Below are 21,635 nucleotides of genomic sequence, written 5' to 3'. Positions count from 1 at the left end.
TTTTGTTATGATTATTTTATTACCATTGTTGTAATTATCATTATTTTTTTATATTTATCTTTTTGTTATTTGATACTGTTGATTGTTGTTGTTATTATTAGTTAATTTATTTTTTACCTTCTCCCCTTAATAATTTATGAATACGGTATCTTATATTTGTTTTAAGCCTGCCTGGGCTACTCTTTGCTATCCGCTATAGCTCTGTTGTAATTGTTTTGTGGTAGCTCATAGAACTGTCTCATACATACTTGCACAGAAGCGAGATGATAAGAAAGTATCTCTAAACGTCAAAACGACAACGGTTAAAGCAAAGAATCCTATTGGCCGAGAGAAATCGAATCGTTTCTTGATTGGTCCATCGCCCCCGCCGCTTTGACTGACTCAGTCCTTTCTGTTCATCAAGTTTGGTTGAGTTGTTTGAGAGTTCATGACAGACTTAAAGAAGCGTGAAAAACTCGCGCCTTCACACATTATGAGCGGTGAGTTCATTTTATACTATCTGAGTGTGTTCATCAGCTTTAATCATCATGAAGGACAACTGTACTTGATGGATTTTAATGCGATATGTATGTTGTCAAACACTGACATCGATTCGCCCAAAACACTAAATCATGTTGTTCGCAAGTGATCGTAAACAGCAACGGTCACCTCGTAATAGCTAATACGAGCCATCTGAATGAGTTCGTCGTGAATTTGGTTGATTTTAGTTTTTTTCTAGAGTGAGTGACCGTAATCTTCAGCTTGTTTGCTAAGTTTGGAAGTTGAGTTGATCATTACAGCGACCTACATTGAGTTATATAACACGAGCGATGATAAACAACGCTTATAAGATCACGAAAGCTAGCGAATGTACGTCAGCGATTATGATGACGGTTTGGCGAATGAGTATTAAAGTTGTTTTAGTAAAGGAATATGGCCTCTGGACGCGTGTCAGGACTCTTCGGCTAAGTCCTCGGATGATCCGTGAACACACTCGATAAAGACACATGCAGCTTTGATGAGTTTGCACTGAGTTTGTTTATGTTGACTGTGTGTCAGATCAACAGCAGAATCAAATGGCCGCGCTGGTGGAGAACGACACGAGCTTCATTCAGAAGAGAAACTCCAGCACGCCTCAAGTAAGTGCTCAAGTTTGCTCTCGTGTGTTTCACAGCATTATAACTGTTCACTTTGGAGTTAGCTGTGTTTGCTCGCTTGTAATAACTGTGTCTGTCCTCTATATTATGCAGTTGTGAGTTTGTAAATGTAGGCAGGTCTGATTGTGAAGTAATGAATATCTGCCACTTCCTGCTGTGAAGGTTCACGGTGGATTGTGGGAGGGAAATGGGTGGATCAGGAAGGAGAATCTACTTTTAAAACTGTCATTGAAAGTAAAACAAAAGCAATGCGTCTGCTCTGTGATTGGAGGTGAGATCAGGGCTGTGTTTCTCAAAAGCATTGTGAGCCAAGTTGATCTTTCAGACGGCAGGCAAATGTGACACAATCCGATTTTTTGTGCTCACGTGTGACTCAGATCTGTGTCTCTCCTGACCTTGTGAACAGCACAAACCACATGGAATCTGATCTTTTCAGTTCTGGTTTGTGCATATGTCCATATGTTGGTCTGATTTCCAATGCCACCTCAGTCTGAACAGACATGTTGCAATTCATGCGAATTTTACGTCACTCAATTATCAAAATCCTGTTCTCATGGGAGTCACTTCAAAGATTTTACATACCTGACGTTATCAAGACCGTTGTGAAAGGACAGTGATGTGTCAGAGCTCATTAGTATTACAGTGACAGCTCTATATGTACAAGCCAAACATGAGGGCTCGTATCATAAATGTTTAAAAACTCTGCTCTCTTTTTTCGCATCCTCGTCTTTTTGTTTTTTATATTGCCTGCGCATAAATTCGCTGGCGCAGATCACACTATAAATAAACGCGTAATCACAATGTCCTCCGTGTTTTCTTCTGTATGACTTTTTATTGTTTTTATTGTTCAGGGCCATGATCTGTTTGCACTGGAATCTGATATTGGCCACATTTACAGTTTTTTACAATCACTTTGCTACTATTTTCAGAACCTTGATGTCATTTTTTTAAAACTCTAGACACAAAACTCAAAACGGTTATCACTTGTAACACAGGCTGTCTAATGTTCAAAACACTGCATTGTGCATTCACATCTTTAAAGAAATCTTGCAGTTACACAATCATTGGTTCAAAAAACAAATTGAACCATTGAAATACAAATTGAAATACCATTGAAACATAACTATAGATCACCCACACACAAGCAACCGATAGTTTCACTGTGTCATTGTTCGTACAATCATTAAATATTGTAGAACAAAATAGGTGATACAGGTTTCATTATGGTACTACATGTACAGTAAATACATCTCTGTAAATGTACTGCAGTAGTAGAGAGAATACTACAGACACAGTGGAATCTTTGAACAAAGTTTGTAATATATTGATGCAAAACACTACAGTACAATCACAACATAGGTTTATTTGAATCAAAGCAAAAATAATTAGCTATGAAATAGAAAAGAAAAGACAGTACTGTAAAACATCAAATGCAGTGTTCCTCAACTTGCTTGCTTGTACTGTAAGAAACAAAACAGGAGTGATTATCTATACTGTCAATACTGTAAATAGTCTGAAAAGGTGGTACAGTATTTGGGACCATAGACACAGTGTCTGATGAAGCATTATGATAAAATATTAGGCCACATCCATGGATATTGTAGTCTAATTGGTTCATGCTCCACGCTAATTGGTGACAATGAATCTCGTTATCTTGAAACTTTCATGATTTACAGTAAACATGGAAGATTGTTTGTCTGTTTCCATACAACTATGCATTAAAAGTAGCCTAATGCAACAGTTACTTATCATTTTGAGCAGTTGTTTCAATTGATAGTTAGATCATTGTAAGGAAATGAATAGACACTCATTTGAACTGTAATGTGTGAATTGCCTTTTGAAATAGTAGTACTTTGATGTTAAGTTGTGTCATATTGAACAGGTGATTTTTGTTGAATGAACAAATGATCTAAGTTTTATGTGTATTGTATCCAAGCAATTGAGAAAAGGGTTAGAGTTTTGAAAAATGTGCATTTTGATCATTGGTTGTGAGTTTTGTGTCTAGAGTTGTGAAAAATGACATCAAGGTTCTGAAAATAGTAACAAAGTGATTGTAAAAAAACTGTAAAACTACAATGTGAACAGATATACATAAAAAAAAAAAATCTGAGCAATAAATCAGAATTGAGCACTAAAGCTCGCAGTGTGAATTTAGCCTTAGAGACCCAGTGGTTCTATGATCTGGGCTTACGATGCTTTTGAGAAGCGCAGTCATCAGTTACACTCACACACAATTTATGAAAGCATGTGAATGCAGATGTTTCCAGCTACTTACCAGAGCTCGATTTTGTGCGGCGTTGCACTTTAAAAATGCGTCGCACCGTAATTCATGCAGTGCAAGTTCCCAGAGTTGATGCGCAGTGCTATGTGGAGGGATTTGTCGTCTTTTAATGGTCAGTTTTCTCTTTCAGGTCAACAACTGTCATGGCAGAGCAACAGCTTGAAGACAGTGTTGCTAAGCAAGGAGTTAGTCTGAATAGGGCTGGGTGATATGGGCAAAAAAAGATCACCATCAATTTTCATATCAGTCGAGATTGATAATTATCACAATAAATGTTAAATCTATATTTCTTACAAGTTTAAAAAGGCAGAGTGAATGTAAACCAGGCAGTTAATTGTGGTTTTATATCTATCATCAGACTATTCTTGATCAGAGCATGACAACACTTGCCAAACATGACAAACATGTTTTGTTTCTTAGAAATGCACATTTGATAGTAGCTTGTGCTGAGTGACGGTACACTGAAAAAAATGATTGGTTGAATTTAATAAATAAATTTATGGTAAGTGGTTGCACACAATTTTAGCTACATTTAAAATTGATTAAACTTAATGCATTTGTTTAAATGTAGCTAAAATCAATTGTGTGCAACCACTTACCATAAAATTTTTTATTAAATTCAACAAATCTTTTTTTTTTTCAGTGTAGCAGTAGCTTGAGTTGGGATGCAGAATTAAATTTGTTCTGTATTAAAATCGGTAACATCTGTAAAAATTGTATCAACCTCATTTTTATAGGGTAAAATATAAATATTCTGACTGTTTGAGTTAGGATTAAAATTAACCATTGGTCTTCCATAGAATTTGGATCATGATAACCACAGTTAAAACCATCCATGGCACCTCACTACCATGGTAAAAAAAAGTAACTATATTGTTTGTTGTATTTGTGTAGCAAATTAGCTCTAAAGAAATAAAAATAATCAATCATATCTTGTTATCATTGATTATGAATATTTGTATCAGTTAATAGAATAAACTTAATGTTGTAAATTAATATTACAATAAATTAACCTGTTTGTCACGTGAACACTCAGGGCCCTATCTTGCACCCAGCGCAATTGACTTTGTACACCGACGCATGTATCATTCCTATTTTGCACCCGACACACAGCGGACTTTTCCCTCCACAGACACACGTCATTAAATTAGGGAATGAACTTGCGCTCCCGGGGGCGGTTCAGCGAAAAGATGAGGCGTGTTCCGGCGCAAACGTTCCCTGGTGCTATTTTGCAGTTTCAGAAAACAATTCCGCCACAGACCAGGAGAAACCTAGTCTAAAGTCAGTGGTGCGTTATTCAGATGCTATAATGTAGCGTGTGCACAACGCACACACACTTTGATTCTCTCATCTACACAGATGCAGCAGTTCTCATTTTTGCAAATCATACATTATTACAAGGAAAAATATTAACACACGAGGGAAATCGTTGTGTCCATGAAGATGTGAAAAATAGGCATAAATCTAGCTGACACATTTACCCAAATTATTATACACCTGTTTAAGCGAAGCTAATTTGGGTGTGTTTCTCCATCCCCAATGTCACTTCTCTGTGTTTTACGGCCCTGACGAGAAGTCGGTCTCCTCGGCTGTGAACCGCTCCTGGCAAATCCGCCGTTATAACAGCAATCCGCCATGGAACAAGCACGCCCGCTCTTAAAGGGAATGTGAGATGACGCTCTGATTGGTTTATTTCACGTTACGCCCAAACCACACCCATGAGTAATGAAGCGACTTCAGACCAACACATTTTAGATTTGCGTCGGGCTCAAGAGTCATTTATCCCGCCGGTATAATAGCAACAGCGCCCGAGATCCGCCCACAAAGTTACTTGCGTTTTGCACTTGATACTTGCGTTTCAGATCGTTAAAATAGGGCCCTCAGTGTTAATTGTTTATTAATTCTAAGAAATGTACATTTCCGGGGTATGGGAAATGTCTTTCTTACTGTACAGTACTACTGAGAGCAAGTCGTCAAAATCTGCATGATTAGGGACTCCAGTATGAGCTTGAGACACGGACAACTTTACGTGTGACATGAACAAGATTTTAACAACTAGACTAAACTGAAGCAGAATACAGGAAAACAAGAAGTTATATAATTGTTTGAAATTCAGCAGATCAACAGCCTTGAGCAAACCATCAGTTTAGTTCTAACACGCCCTTCTCTAAAAGGGGTAAGGGAAACTCCAGCGTTTTGAGTGGATTCTGACTTCATGCAAACAAGTTTTACAAAAACATGTATTTAAATATTCTTTGTTGGACCTCAATTTTACCTTGAATTCTTCTTGTTTGAATGTCATGATAATAACGATTCTTTTACATTTACAAGTAAAAGAAACAACAATAACATGTTTTCAGAAGACTTAATGTGTGTGCAGAACATTCTACCTCTGAACTTACAACCTTAACACTTGTTTTTTTGCTTTTTGTTTCTCTTTGTCAAAAATTATAGATGCAAATGATATATACCTTCATACCGCCCAGCTCTACATACATGGTTACAACATTTTATTTGTAATTATTGAAGTTCTGTCATTAAAAGAAAAATGCTTGATTTGATAAATGTATTGTAAATGTATAAATAAACTGAACTAGGTGACTTTAATTTTTATTTTATTTTTTTAAACGTGCAATAACAATGATCTCCTAAATGGCTCAAAAGCACGTTTACCTCCCCAGGACTCGCAGCAGCCTTCACCTTTAGCGCTGTTAGCAGCCACCTGCAGTCGGATTGATGAAAACGACACTGTGGAACAACAGACACGGCAAAGCCAGGCACAGGACACACAGATCGAGCTCCAGCACCCTCATCTGTCACATGCCTCCAACGGCTGGCACATCATACCCACAAGCTCTCAGGCTGCCACCAGCTCCACTAGCGCAACCTCTCCCTCGGAGGACAAAAGCAGACAGACTGGAGCTGTGCTGCAACCCCAGTATGTGATGGCGTCCTCACAAAACCTACAAAGTCAACAGGTGCTCACTGCCCTCTCTGGTGTGATGCCAAATATCCAGTATCAGGTGATCCCACAGTTTCAGACTGTAGATGGACAGCAGCTCCAGTTTGCTCAGACGGCTCAGGATGCGTCAAACACAGCATCTGGGCAGTTTCAGCTCGTGTCCTCGCCTAATGGAAACCAGCAGCTCATCGCTGCCCCCGCTAACCGAGGTACTGGTGCTGGAAACATCTTAACCGTCCCAGGCCTTTTCCAGCAAGCAATACCTCTGCAGAACATCAGTCTGGGTGGCACTGTGCTTCCCAGTCAGACGCAGTTCCTCACCAACATGCCTGTTCCTCTGAATGCTAACATCACTCTTCTCCCAGTTAGCTCTGGTACGCCCGTCGGACCCGGAAGTGATCCGAACGCTGGAGGAAATTTAGGAACATCTCAACAGCTTCTCCAGTGCACGTCGTCTACAACTCCAGTGGAGTATTGCACTACTTCTACCAGCACGCGAACGGCCACATCAGGCATTGTAACACTAACCCAGAGTAGCAAAGGAGACACGGGAAAGCCCTTCCAGAACATGTCCGTCGCGTCTGATAATCGAGACGGGCAGAAACAGTGTCAAGCACAGATTCTCATTCAGCCACAGCAGGTCCTGCAGACCATTCAGCCCGGCTCGGTCTCGGCCGGAGGTCAGATGTTCGCAACACAGACTTTGTCTCAGGATGGAGTGCAAAATGTTCAGATCCAGACCATCGCGAACGGAAGCCCCATCCTGATCCGTACCGTGGGTCCGAATGGCCAGGTCAGCTGGCAGACCCTACAGCTGCAGAGCCCCGCTAACGCCCAGATCACACTGGCTCAGGCGGGGACACCAGGAACCATGCAGCTCTCTGGCCTTCAGACCATCAACTTGAACACGCTTGGCAGCGCAGGACTGATGCATCAGCTGCAGGGGGTTCCCATCACCATCTCCAATACAACAGGTTAGTCTGCTTTGCTTTTATTCTATTCTTTTTAGGGCTGCATGATTAATCGCAATGAAACCGCACGCGATTTGGCAAAGGCTGCGATTTATTTTATGTGCAGCTTGTCAGTGAAGTACAGCTGATCGGTCGTAAATGCTGCTCCTCCTGAACGCCAGAGGGTGTCTCACACTCACACACACACACGCCAAATCATCTGAACACCAGAAGGTGTCTCACACACACGCCAAATCATCTGAACACCAGAGGGCGTCTCACACACGCCAAATCATCTGAACACCAGAGGGCGTCACACACACACGCCAAATGCTTTGATTGATTTATTAAATGTTGTCTTTTGTTGGACTAGAGGCTCATAAATGCTTCTTGTGTTTAGAAAGATGTTTGATGCATGTTGCTTTTTCAAATGCACGTTATAAGCGACTCAAACTCGCAGTGGTTTCAGATGGAGCAGCGTTTACAGAGCCGTACGTCACTGACAAGCTGAGCATACAAAATAATCACAGCCTTTGCAATTTCATAATCACAATAAACCAAATCGGTTTAAGCGCGATGATTCATGTTAAATTGCGATTAATCGTGCAGCCCTAATTCTTATGAACATTTGTGCTGTTCTAATTTTAGGATACAGGAACGCTCCACTCATGTACCGCTCATGCTCATCGGGAAAGCAAAGCCGGCTCAAATAACGTGCCAGCATTGAATTCCTATGTATTAGTAGACACGTTTCTGTTTGCAATAGCTCTACTGTGCTGTCACATGGTGTGTATAGCCGTTAGGGGTGTAACGATACACAAAACTGACGGTTCGGTACGCCCCACGGTTTTGACATCTCGGTTCGGTTCGGTTCGGTTCAGTAGGGTGGGGGGTTTAGAAAGCTAAAATTGCTGCTTCTTTTTTTTTACAGTGGTTTAATGAACAAATTCTGTCTTTGTCTTTAAATTAATTAAATTACAATTAAACTTTTTGTAACTCATTACTATAATCTTAAAGGTTAACAACGGAGCCTAGACTTTTAGCCTTATTTCAGATACTATTTATTTTAAGATATAATAATCAACACTCAACACATTGTATGAAAACATGTAAACTACACATAAGGCAGTTTTCTCATTAACTTATGTTTTCTGCTCTAACTTGTTATTGAAATATAAATATTTACACAGTTGCTGTCATTTTCATGAAAGATATTTAAAACATAGGCTACATTAAATAATCAAGTTATCAATCATTAACATGTTAAGTAAAATATATTATATAGGCTAATACAGTGCATTTATTTAGTGCAAGAGTTCATTTAGGAACCAACAAGCTGTGGGCACTGAATGACTTGCCTGAGGTAAATATAAGGCTATGTGACAAACTAAGATGTTTTATTGGCGTCTTTCCGCTGCTGAAACACTGATCGATTGATTACACAAGTTATGATGCCTTTCAGTTAGTATACTGTATCTTTTAACATACCTTCAGGTGTCCATTCTGAGGAAGAGAATCGCGTTTACTCGCGCTCCGCGCTGCCGCTTTAAATGAGGAGCTAGTACAGTGATCTGTCACGCCACATCAAAGAGCGCCAAAACGGCATTTATTGTTTGAATTTCGTGATCAAATAGACAGAATTTGAAAGATTACACCTTGCCTATTATCGAAAGTAACAAAATACGGAGCTTGCTATTATAGGGTGTTAATGGTGGTTAGGCTATAACACTGTGTTCGTTGTGTACACATAAGACATGAGGTCCATTGAGCCGGGGCAGCAGGGGGCGGGACAGCAGGGGGCGGGGCGTCCTCGGTACGCCATGAGAGTATCGCGATACGTATCGCGGGTGGTGTATCGCGGTTTTTCGGTTCGGTTTGAATATCGTTACACCCCTAATAGCCGTGCTTGTAAAACGCTGGTATAATGACGCTAGCCTCTAGCTCTGCTCACGCTTTGATGATAATTGTTTTGTAGGACTATTATGTTTTGGATAATTTGTCAAAAAATAAATCTGTTAAATCTGATTCTATTGCATAGATCTGAATAAAGAATAATATATTGATATTTAAAATTTACATATTTTCTGTTCAATTTTAGTGTGTTACTTTCGATAAAAGTGTGGTTATTTTATTGGCTCAGTATCATTAAAATGATTGAATTTCATTAAAAAGTCTAATATACAATTATAAAAATGCTCATTTAAAATAATAAATAAATAATTTTTAAAATGTGCTTTCGGTTTTCAGCCGAGTGCATCCAGAATTTTCGGTTTCGACCCAGAACTTTCATTTAGGGGTGCATCCCTAGCAGAGGTCGTGCTAGACGTCCGCATTGTCCGTCATTTTGACGTAATCTATTATTACCCCTCATTTTAATTTCCATTTAATAGCCTCTGTTTTTGTTCACATTTTCATTTTTATTCTCGGAACTTACAGGACAATAGGGTAATATTATGCATTTATTTATTTATTAAGATTATTAAAGTTGAACAGAGACTGGGGGTCACTTTTCAGGTTCCATTATGAATGTTTGTCCAATAATTGCAATCATTTTTTTGTTACTTTTGGTATGAAACAAAGTCTCAGCTTTCAAATTCTGTCAATTTTATCACAAAATTCAAACTATATATAGCGTTTTGGCGGTAATATGGCGCGAGAGATCACTTTAGCGCTTCAGTTCAAGTGAAGCAGAACGCGAGTATCCTTTCCTCTTTACTACGTTACAGAACAAAAAAACATGAATGAACATCAGAAAATACGCTGAAGATGAACTTACCGAAATCAGTATCATGTCTCTCGTGTAATCGCTCAATCAGTGTTTCAGCCGCAGAAAGACGTCAATAAATAGCGTGTCAACAATGTCATGTAACTCAGAAAAGCCATTCGTTGACCACTAACTTGACAGCAAAAGTGCGCTCACCACCAAGTGGACGGGGTGAGAATTACAGTTGTAAGTTACAATCAGATCACGTGTACAATATCAAAATGACGGGCGGGTTTCAGATATTTCTGTCACTGCTAAAAATTTCCGGTTAACGTGACCTCTGATCCCTAGTTATAACAAACTACACCTCTTTGCACTTAATTTATCTTCATTTTGATAAACCTATATCGAGTCTAAAATCCCAAAATCAATTTTTTAGTCTGTCCTGTATTCTTGCGGGAACAGTTCCCCAATTATTATTTGTGGTATGAAACAAAGTCTGAGCTTTCAAATTCTCTTTATTATAAAATTTAAACAATAAATGTGGTTTTGGTGCGAGTGTGGCGTGACGGGTCGCTGTAGTGCCAGGTCAAGCGGCTCGTGAACCGATCTGCTCTTTACTACTAGTTGCAGCACCAACGTTCCAGCAAATGTTTGTTCACTGTCAGCAGCCGTTCCCTTACGTTTGTCTTGTTAATTGTCTGTAATTTTCCTGGCGTGTCGTTGCTGTATTTGAATGTGTGTTTGACGTGTAGAGGTGTGATGTGTAGCGTTTGTTCCGCAGGTGAAGTGAGTGCTGCGGGTGGAGACGGTCTGGAGGACAACAGTGTGATGGATGAGAATGTGGAGAGCAGCCCGACCACCACCAGCAGACGCACACGCAGGGAAGCCTGCACCTGCCCGTACTGCAAAGACGGAGAGGGACGGTACGACTCAAGCTAACACAATACTTTTATAACAGGGGTTTTCAAAGTCTAAGACAGTGGGCCTCCCTTTTGACACAACTTACCCAAGAAATACAAACAAAAAATACCACACACGCACACAGCAATGTCAGACTCTTAACTCCTCACTTTTATCATTGTTTGTGGTAACATGACAAGTGAAATGTGACCCAATTCCGATTTTTTGCTCATATGTGACTAGTGCTGGGCGGTATGACCAAAAATCCACATCACGGTATTTTTCTAAATTACACCGGTTTCACGGTTTAAGACGTTTTTTTTCCCTAAGCATGACTGGGTGTAAGAGGCGCTTTAGGAGCGGCAGAAATAGCGGTTTCCCAGGTAACGGCTGTACACAAAGCAGCAACGCTCATAAACGCTGCTTTATCAGGAAAGATAAAGAAAGATTCAATCGTAATAACAAAGAAGCTTTTCTAAAGACCGTCAGTTCACTTCAGATACATTCATATAAAAACACCCACGCCGCCTTTTGATTTTGAAACGTGCAGTGCTCATGTTTATTCAACGATGTCAATGCCAACCACAAACAGATTTTCCAAAAGGCTGTGTTGATATTGTGAACCAATGTATTGGAAACACTGAATTTGACAGCTATCAATTATAGTTTAACCTAGCCATCTTCAAAGTCACGCTTAGGGGCTGTTTACACCTGGCCACTTCATGCGTTTTCTGTGACCGGATAGCTATCCGATCGTGAAAAGACCAGGTGTAAATGCCCTCCGAAACGCATTCCAGACGGATTTGAATCCGATCGCTCAAACCGCTTCAGGAGGAGGACTGAGACGCATTAAAGACGAAACTGGAAAAGTGTAAATGCATCTGGTTGTTGAAACCACATATGTAAATTGTACTCCTCCCAAAAATGCTAAAAAAATAAACGTGTGAAAGCGTGTTATAGGTTATATGTAATGTTATAGCCAGTTATGACGACGGTACTGGAACACGCATCATAATGAGCATATATTCATTAAGCCAACGTGCAAACTATCGCCAATCAAAAGAAAAGTGAAAGTGAGACGCTTAACACACAATCATCATCATTAAAAGTAAAGAAATGAAATGATCTTACCAGGGCTGTTGCCGCTCTCTTATTGCAGTCTTTGATTTTGAAATTTTAGCTGATGATCAATAAAATGCAGCTCATATCTGTTGCTTTCGGTGACGTGCACTCCATTAAATCTGCATATATAGCGCGGGAATTGAAGATCGGATTTAAAGCAACACTATGTAACTTTTCGACCTTCATAATATATTTCCAAAACCCTTGTGATGATACATGGACTTAAAATAGGTTGAATGACACGTCTGCCATAGCCTGACGGGGTCTGTATCGCTTTTACTGGCACTATGTAACTTCGGGGTTCGGGTAGTTACCCGAGCACAAAAAGAACTACAAAATTCGACTGCTTTACGGCATACGTCACTTCCCCCACCACTTCGTCAAATTTGGACGCGAGAGGCCAACCAGCGTTTGTTTTTCCGGCTTTCATGCGTATGTTTTTGGGGGTGTTTACACCTGGCCACTTCATGCGTTTTCTCAATTCGGATAGCTATCCGATCGTGAAAAGACCAGGTGTAAATGTCCTCCGAAACGCATTCAAGACGGATTTGAAACCGATCGCTCAAAACCACTTCAGGAGGAGGTCTGAGACGCATTCCAGATGAAACTGGACAAGTGTAAAAATGCATCTGGTTGTTGAAACCACATATGTAAATTGTACTCCTCCCAAAAATGCTAAAAAAATAAATAAATACACGCGTTATAGGCTATATGTAATGTGATAGCCAGATATGACGACGCTACTGGAATCACTGCAGATGAGCAGCTGAGTAAGTTATGTATTCATCAAGCCAACGTGCAAACTATCGCAAATCAAAGTGAAAGTAAGTCGCAGACGCTTAACACACAATCATCATCATTAAAAGTAAATAAATGAAATGATCTTCCAGGGCTGTTGCTGCTCTGTCTTATTGCGGTCTCTGATTTTGAAAATTTAGCTGATGATCAATAAAATGCCGCTCGTATCTGTTGCTTTCAGTGACGTGCACTCCAATAAACATGCATATATATCACGGGAATTGAAGATCGGATTTAAATCCGTTTCGCAAAAACACATTTATGTGACCAGGTGTAAATGGAATCGTTTTGATATATCAGATAGCTATCCGATCTGAGAAAACGCATGAAGTGGCCAGGTGTAAACAGCCCCATGGCCAAAGCAGCAACGGACAAAAAAAAAAGTCAGAAGTAGGCTAACTAGCCTAATGACTGCAGGCTGATAGTCATGTTTGTTTATTTATTTTTCTGATGAAAGTGTCTTGCCTCAGGCTATAATGCAAATTGATTTTTCAACTTTGCAGATTCATCTATGGTAGCTTGATATTATAATGTTGACGATATATGGCTATTACCTACCACACAAACATTGAATTGAATTAGAATTCTGTAAAACAGTAGCCAATAGGCTACTATAATGACGCTGGCTTGTAAACGTGAGCTACGCGATCTTTTGGCGCTTGAAAAAAATAAAACCCATGAAATTATATTCATATGACATGCTGAAATATATGCCACTGTACCTGGGTTGAAGACATTTCACACGCAACGCAGGCTGTCTGCCCAAGACGTGAGAACTCCTTCTGCAGAGTTTGGGTAACGGCTTGTCAACAAATGCACGTGTTAACCATGTAACCATGACAGATTTTACGACAGTAGTAGAAGACAATACTGTTTCCCAACTGTAGGGGGAGCCCGAGAGCAAAAGTTACTTAGTGTTGCTTTAAATCTGTTTCGCAAAAACACATTTATGTGACCAGGTGTAAATGGAATCGTTTTGATAAATCAGATAGCTATCCGATCTGAGAAAACGCATGAAGTGGCCAGGTGTAAACAGCCCCTTAGTAACACGTGTGTCACCACAGTGCAACAGTGAAAGGACCCTCTCAAACAGTGCCGCGCCGCGTTCCGATCGTTATTAAAGCGACATACACCGGTATTGCGGTATTTTAAAAATTCATATCATAACAAAAATAAACACCGGTATTCGGTATGAACCGGTACACCGCCCAGCACTATATTTGACACAGATCAGATGTGTTCTATGACGGTGTAAACAGGAAAAAAACCGGATATTTCCAGATCGGTTTCAGGCCTCATTCATATGTGGAAATAAATCAGATATAAATCAGACATGTGCCAATGCGACTGTCATGTGAACAGACGGATCGGATTTTCTGAGGCATTAGGCAACGTCTCCACGGTTTAATGATGAAAGAAACCCCGACTCGCCTCTGCAAAGGGAAGGAATGGCCTCCCGAAACATTGTGTCGTCATAGGAGTGGAATGTGGACACACGTTGACACAACATATCAAAGGTTGGCTTGCTCATCCTAAAATTTCGGACCCCCTGCTTCTCATTAAAGGCAAAATTTACCCAGAAAAAAAAAATGTACCCACCAGTCCTGAGATCTCTCTCGCACACAATAACTGAAGCATATGCGGAGGCTGCAATGATGGCACTTTTCGTCCTCCTCCGCCTCAAAAATGGCGAATTGGGTGGATAGCGGATTATGATTGGTCAGATCGCCTGTCAGTCAAACTCCCTGCGAAGGTTTAATTGCGTTTCGGAGGGCATTTACACCTGGTCTTTTCACGATCCGATAGCCATCCGGTCACAGAAAACGCATGAAGTGGCCAGGTGTAAACAGGCCTCAGGCATGGTCAAGATGATCTGCTGAACTTCAAACTGAGCGTCAGACTGGGGAAAAAAGATGATTTAAGAGACTTTGAACGTCGCAGGGTTGTTGGTGCCAGACGGGCTGGTCTGAGTATTTCAGAAACTGCTGATCTACTGGGATTTTCACGCACAACCATCTCTAGGGTTTACAGAGAATAGTCTGAAAAAGAGAAAATAATCCAGTGAGTAAAAATACCTTGTTGATGCCAGAGGTCAGAGGAAAATGGCCAGACTGGTTCAGCTGATAGAAAGGCAACAGTAACTAGACAAATAAAGCTCTATATAAATAAACAAGACTTCACTAAATGACCTGACTGTACATTATCCCTTAAAGCTGTAGTCTACGATGTTGAAAATCGGTCGAGAAAGCCTGAGACGGTTGGGAAGTTTTAAAAAACTCATCCCGCCCCTCCACACACACACCCCTCCCCTCTGTGCTACCTGATCCCTCCCACCGGGAAACGACCTGAACAACGTCACTCAGTCAAGCTGTGATCACCGGTAGTAAACAGCGCATCTTGTTCAAATTCCGATCGGCTCGAACAGAAACCCGCTAGGCCTACTGAAATATATTCAAGCACTTCAAGAAATATAATTACTTTGACCCGTGATAGGCGATGCTAAACGGCTAACATTCCAATGCCGACCGGCAGCATGAGCATGTTGTCAGACTGATAAAAAGCTATTTATGTAACACCTCACACCATAAAAGTATAAATAAATGCTTACCTGCTCAACAAAAAGTCAGCCGTGTCAGCGTCGGTTTTCAGTCCCAAATCTCCACTGCTGAGCTGATGCTACTTTGCTAGCTACCATAGAGTGTCAGCTGCTTGCCCACGAAATTTCATGTCGCAGGAGGGGGGCGGGGTGGGGTGCGGTGGGGTGGAGACGTGAGCGCCACGTGGAGTTTCAAGTGGAGCGGGGGATTGGATGAGAGCAGTTGACCAATGTAAGCTGTCCAGCCGGACAGCTTACATTGGTCAACTTCTCTGCAGCTGTACACCCAATAGAGTGAATGGATTTTTTTCATTCTTTTTTCTCTTCATATTGTTAGGATTGTACTGTAGAACCATAACCAGCATCTAAACGAGGTTATTAATAATGAACAATCTTTGAAATTGTAGACCATAGCTTTAAATGCAGCTTTAAACTACAGCTGAGTTTCTAAACGTGTCCTTTTTTCTTCTCTTGTTGCAGCAATGACCCCACTAAGAAGAAACAGCACATCTGCCATATTCCTGGCTGTGGCAAGGTTTATGGGAAAACATCTCATCTACGGGCACACTTACGCTGGCACACAGGAGAGAGACCCTTCGTTTGTTCCTGGTCCTTCTGTGGGAAACGCTTCACACGCTCTGATGAGCTGCAGAGACACAAGAGGACACACACAGGTGAGTTTACATGAGCCTGACAGCAGGTGTGTGATCTCATCAAGTTTAAAGTTTGCTGTGCGTTTCGGTTCAAGCCCAGTTTTGAATGTTTAACTGAGCGTGGAAGGCTGGACAGTATGACAATATATATCGATCTACAATATATATTGTGTCAATTAACTTTCACACCAACGTTTACTAAAAAAGTGCCCGCCAGTATTTTTTGATCTCCGAAAACTTTCATAGCCCTTAGAATATTTTGTTGTGTTAATATTAGGGGTGTGACGGTTAGTATATAACCGTGAGACCGACGGTTATAGTTGAACACCTTCATTAGAACTCTATAACCGCCAAAACCGTGTTATTAAAATATTTTTTACAAACATTTTTTATCATAGAGAATGTTTAAATACTAATTTAATAATGTGCCATCATTATGAGATTTATTAAACAAATGAAAAACATTTGCAATAATAAACGTTAGCAATGAACATTTGCAATCGGGAGACATGGTTTTTACCACTTAATGAAGTTTTGTTTTGTAAATCGTCAGATATGATTTTTACCACTTCATTAAGTTTTGCAGCCTTTCTTTAAAGCGAATTTCGTTTTGTACAAATTGCATCTTAATTTTAATAAATGTTTCATCAACCAATTGCATGTATTTAATAAATAAAAAGCAATATAGGAGACAATATAATAACCGTGACATTGAGGCTCCGATGTGCCGCGTTCACTTGCATTGCATTGTGAAGTTGAACTAGAGTGCATCTCATCGTAAATGAATGAAACTCAGCGTAGGCCTATGCCTCATACATTAGCATTAAATATCTTTGCTGCATCCTTTCTAGAACAGACAAGGGCTTTCTTGCGGCTCGCATCAGCAGAGCACTGCATCGTCCATAGACAGCAAAACAATCAGCGGATGGCGGGCGGGTGCGGCTTGGAAATCTGGTCAAAAAAACGTTGGTGCGGAATGATGAGTTTTGTGATGCGGTTGCGGATGAACTAATACCCCATCCGCGTATCTCTATTGATAACAACATTGAACACTACACAAATATTAATTTTGTTCAAACTAAGTTGTCCTATAACAGACGAACGTCTCTGTGTTTTTTGTTATTGTATGTAAATATAGCCTTGAAGCTTGCAGGACACCTACATTTTTATGCATTAGTGCAATAAAGAAACAAGGGATGTGCTTAATATTAAAAATAGTATTTAAAAAAATCATCGTTTCTGTACTTGCACGCTGTCTGACAGGCATATGTGTTCTTGATAACCCGGCTGCCTGAACGGTCAAATACACACAATATTATCAATGTCCATCTTGATGAGTATTCAAATAAACAGTCAGTTATAAAGTCTTTATTAGGTTAAAATAAAAAAAAGTCATAATTTTTGGATCTGTGCATTCTTAACATGGAAATGCTGAATAGCTGTAAATGTAGTCATTTTGGAATATTTAAAATATTGTTTTTATGTTTTTGAAAGAAGTCTCTTCTCCCCTATGCTGCATTTCTTCAAAAATACAGTAAAAACAGTAATACTTTGAAATATTATGACAATTTAAAGGTCCCGTTCTTCGTGATCTCATGTTTCAAACTTTAGTTAGTGTGTAATGTTGCTGTTAGAGCATAAATAATATCTGTAAAATTATAAAGCTCAAAGTTCAATGCCAAGATATTTTATTTAACAGAAGTCGCCTACATCGAACGGCCCGTTTGGACTACATCCCTCTACTTCCTTCTTTAATGACGTCACTAGAACCGTTTTTTGACTAACCTCCGCCCACAGGAATGCTCCCTCAACTCTACCGAAATTCGTTTATGTACTTGCGCACTTCTTATAACTTACTCAGCTCTTACGGTGATTTTCTGAAGTAAAACTGACGCTTCATCTTTTGTGTGACTGTGATGTACAATAAACTTTATTAAACTCATCAGTATATGTTTGATCATCATTCAGACAGCAGACTTGTAGGCTATTAATAAATAATGGATACATACAAGCAGATGACAAAAACGTTATAATAACCGTAATTAAACTACTAAACTACCTGTTTCATCTCTATACAGCACTCTGACTCTGTAGGCATTATTGTCCGACTCGAAATGAACACCGTTACTGAGAGTTTCTGATATTATCATCATTTCGTGAGATGAAATTGTCCTGAGAGACTGAGCGCGAGCTCATGAAGCTCCGCCCCCTGGGTCGTCCAGCAGCAGCTTATTTGCATTTAAAGGGCACACACTAAAACAGCGCGTTTTTCTGTGCCCCAAAAAATGACAATTTAAACATGCTGTAAAAAATGATCTGTTGGGTATTTTGAGCTGAAACTTCACATACACACTCTGGGGACATCAGAGACTTATTTTACATCTTGTGAAAAGGGGCATAATACGGGACCTTTAAAGGGTTAGTTCTCCCAAAAAAATTCTGTCATTATTTAAAATTGTTAAATGTGTTTTGCGGCTTATTGTTTGAGCTTGGCTCATGAAGCGATCCAGTTTATCCAGTTAATTGAGTAAGCAGGTGTGGATCGTGATATTTTGGTCTTGTTTTCAATATAAAGCATTTGCATTTATCTTGGTTTATTATGGGCTTGTTAGCTTGTTTTTTCTAGGAAGATCTAGCAACATGAACGAGCCGAGGCTTGTACCTCTTTCCTCCTGGTTTTCCCACACCGCACGCATACACAACAGAGACGAGTCCCTGATATGCACATTAACAAATACGTCATTAACAACTAGTTGTTCAGTTTAGAGCTGTGGACATCTAATGGTATTTTTGTAAATGTGTTTGTCACTACCTGAGTTGTTCAGGAGTTAATTCGGGTGTAGAGTGCGGTTGTCACTCCTGTAAATGACTGAACTTTGTGTGTACAGAACAGGATTAAGCACTAAAAGGTGAACTGACATCAGGTAATAAAAACCCAAAAGTGTATAACGAGTCGTTTGGCAGCTTGGTATCAATAAAAGATGATTTTAAATACTATCAAGGAACTTTTGAGTTCTGAAACTTACAGTATTTTTTTTTATAGCAAAATGACCTCTAATATAAATGCATATAGACAGTCAAACCAAAAATTATTCAGTTAATTTTTATTATTTTTTTTATATGTTTTACTAGTGGCTTGTAAAACATACTAACTTAGCAAAATAAAGTTAACTGTGACATATTATGCCCAAAATATCTTCATACAGTGACTACCAGTAAAATTTATAAACATTTGGGACCAGAAATGATTCGGACACTTTGAGCTGATCATGTTTTGCTGAAGTGTTTTTTATTTAATTGCTTTTTACACCACAGACTGAACACAATGAAGCATTGCTTGGTGATTGGTTGAGCTAAACTGGTATTATCTAATTGTGTAGTTAAATTTAACAGCTGACAGATATTCAACATAATTCATGTGTGAGACAGTCTAACAGAAGGACGGACAAAACCAGTCAAATATCCACTGAGTTCATAACTCTGAGTTCTGCTCATATTTTATTACCATTTTCTAAACTATAGCGAAATGTTGAAGGTGTCTGAATAGATTTTGGTTTGACTGTATATTCCTGACCCCTTTAATGCTTTTATTTCACAAAACAAAACATGGCGTTGCACTGGTTCTTATTATGAACAAGTTGATTCAAAACGGTTAAACTTGCCCTTTGTCTGTTCACAGGTGAAAAGAAGTTCTCGTGCCCAGAGTGTCCCAAGCGGTTCATGCGCAGCGACCACTTGTCCAAGCACATCAAGACCCATATGAATAAGAAAGGATCCGCCGGCACAGTGAGCGCCGCTGACACCACCGTCACGACCGCGAGCTCGGCCGACACCTGTGCCACGGCCGACATGACCACCGACCAGCAGACGCTAGTTACTATGGGCACGCTGTCATCTGAAGGGTTCACGCGGTTAGAGCCCAGTGGCATCAACGTCATGCAAGTCACAGATCTGCACTCCATTAATCTGAATAGCAATGGCTATTAATGCACTTTGGGTGGCGAGAGTGCAGTGAGCATTTTGAGAGATCTGACTGGGAAGAATGAATGCACTGCAGTTTGTAGGCATCAAAACGGCGGTTCAGGCGCGGAGCCTCCGGTGAGCGACAGCCATGACAAATGGTTTCACAGGGGACTGAAAGAGGTGTGATAGTGCGCCTTAAAGGTGCTCGTTTACCTCGTCCTCTTTGAGACTTCAGCCTTTTTTGCATCCCTCCCATGTATATTCTGAATCCAAGTTTTTTTCAGTTTTCTTTCTTTTCCCCTCTTTTACCGATTCCCCGAACTGAAATTGTGGTGCGTCACGGTAAGCATCACTCAGTGGTCCACTTGATGTCTGGATATATTGGGTTACGACGCAACAACACAAACGGAAAGATTAAAAAAACAAACTGTGTGAAAGTGATATCATAGTCATGTTTTTAATCTGTAATACCTTACTTACAAGCCATCATGCTTCCGTGTATTAATCACCATAAATGAGATGAAACAAAAAGATTTGATGCTTTTTGTACATAAGTTATATTTTTTCTAAGTATGGAAAACTGCATATTCTGAAATTACCTTTGTTTCGTGAATGTATGAATTATGCAGTCATAAATGTCAGCATTTTTATATTATGTAGGTGTTCCATAACGTTTTTTTTTGTTTTTGTTTTTATTGCTTTAGTTCTTTTGTCTTGATATACAAAACACATTTAAGTTACAGTAAATACATGCAGTTGAGTTGCTTAATGCTAATTGTCCCAGTTTTCTTGGTCACTGTGGTCTTAAACAGTCATGCTTTGTTTATAGGGAAAATGTTAACTAGTTAAAATACAAATGCCTTAAACCCTTTATTAAGAGAGGGCTCTTTTATGAGTTGGAGTTCAAGCCAAAGCTCTTCACTTTCCATTACATGTTAACTCAGGTGAATGTTACTCTTTTGGTGTTAAGCATTCATAATTATTAAATTAAGATGAACTTCAGAAAGACTCCTAGCAGTTTTTTATGCTTGCTTATTAAACGGTTCCAGTCCTTGATTCTGATTGGTCCATAGCTGTTTTATTCATGATAAAACACAGCTATAACCGCTTCACCCACTGGTTCTGTGTATCACTACACAACACCCCTAGCAACCACTCTTAGCAACGTAAACCTATGTTTGTTCACATTGATGTTGTTCATTGAAGCTTACTGTATTGTGTGAGAGAGAGATCAAGTGAGCGAGTTTATTACCTGCATTTAAATGTAGCATTTTCCTTCAGGTGAGTCCTATTTGCATAATAAAAAAATCCATTTGAATGGCTGCGATATATTGTCCTTTTAACAGTTAAGGGGTTTCCCGTGCCTCACAGCGCTAGTCAAAGCATTTGTCAGTTGTCCGTGTTCACAACAAGTTTCAGTCCTTTCTATATAAAAAGTCTTTGCTACTGAGAGACTCACTGATAAAGACGATCTTTGCCGCCATCTAATGGTGTAATAAGTTGCAGTTGACTGTCAGGGACTATTTTTTCCAGCGGAAGGAAGGCTTTTAGTGATTTTACTTAATGA

At 39.8% G+C, this 21,635-nt stretch overlaps 1 protein-coding gene across 2 annotated transcripts; it reads left to right on the top strand.

The window, feature by feature from the left end:
* Positions 1-378: 378 nt before the first annotated feature.
* On the top strand, positions 379-21,390 carry sp1 (sp1 transcription factor). 2 transcript variants are annotated; one of them, XM_084100134.1, is made up of 7 exons: positions 379-479; positions 1,039-1,118; positions 5,872-5,916; positions 6,099-7,353; positions 10,818-10,959; positions 15,933-16,126; positions 19,785-21,390. In XM_084100134.1, the coding sequence occupies exons 1-7, from the start codon at positions 428-430 to the stop codon at positions 20,090-20,092; spliced, it is 2,076 nt and encodes a 691-aa protein (XP_083956260.1). In that variant the 5' UTR covers positions 379-427; the 3' UTR covers positions 20,093-21,390. The 2 variants fall into 2 exon arrangements, with proteins under 2 accessions (XP_083956260.1, XP_083956261.1); XM_084100135.1 differs by lacking the exon at positions 5,872-5,916.
* The last annotated feature ends 245 nt before the right edge of the window (positions 21,391-21,635 follow it).

This window comes from Abramis brama, assembly GCF_963993115.1.
Source record: "Abramis brama genome assembly, chromosome: 23".
Lineage (NCBI taxonomy): Eukaryota > Metazoa > Chordata > Actinopteri > Cypriniformes > Leuciscidae > Abramis > Abramis brama.
Note: the sequence above shows the minus strand (reverse complement) of the source record. Positions and strands in the feature narration are given on the sequence as shown.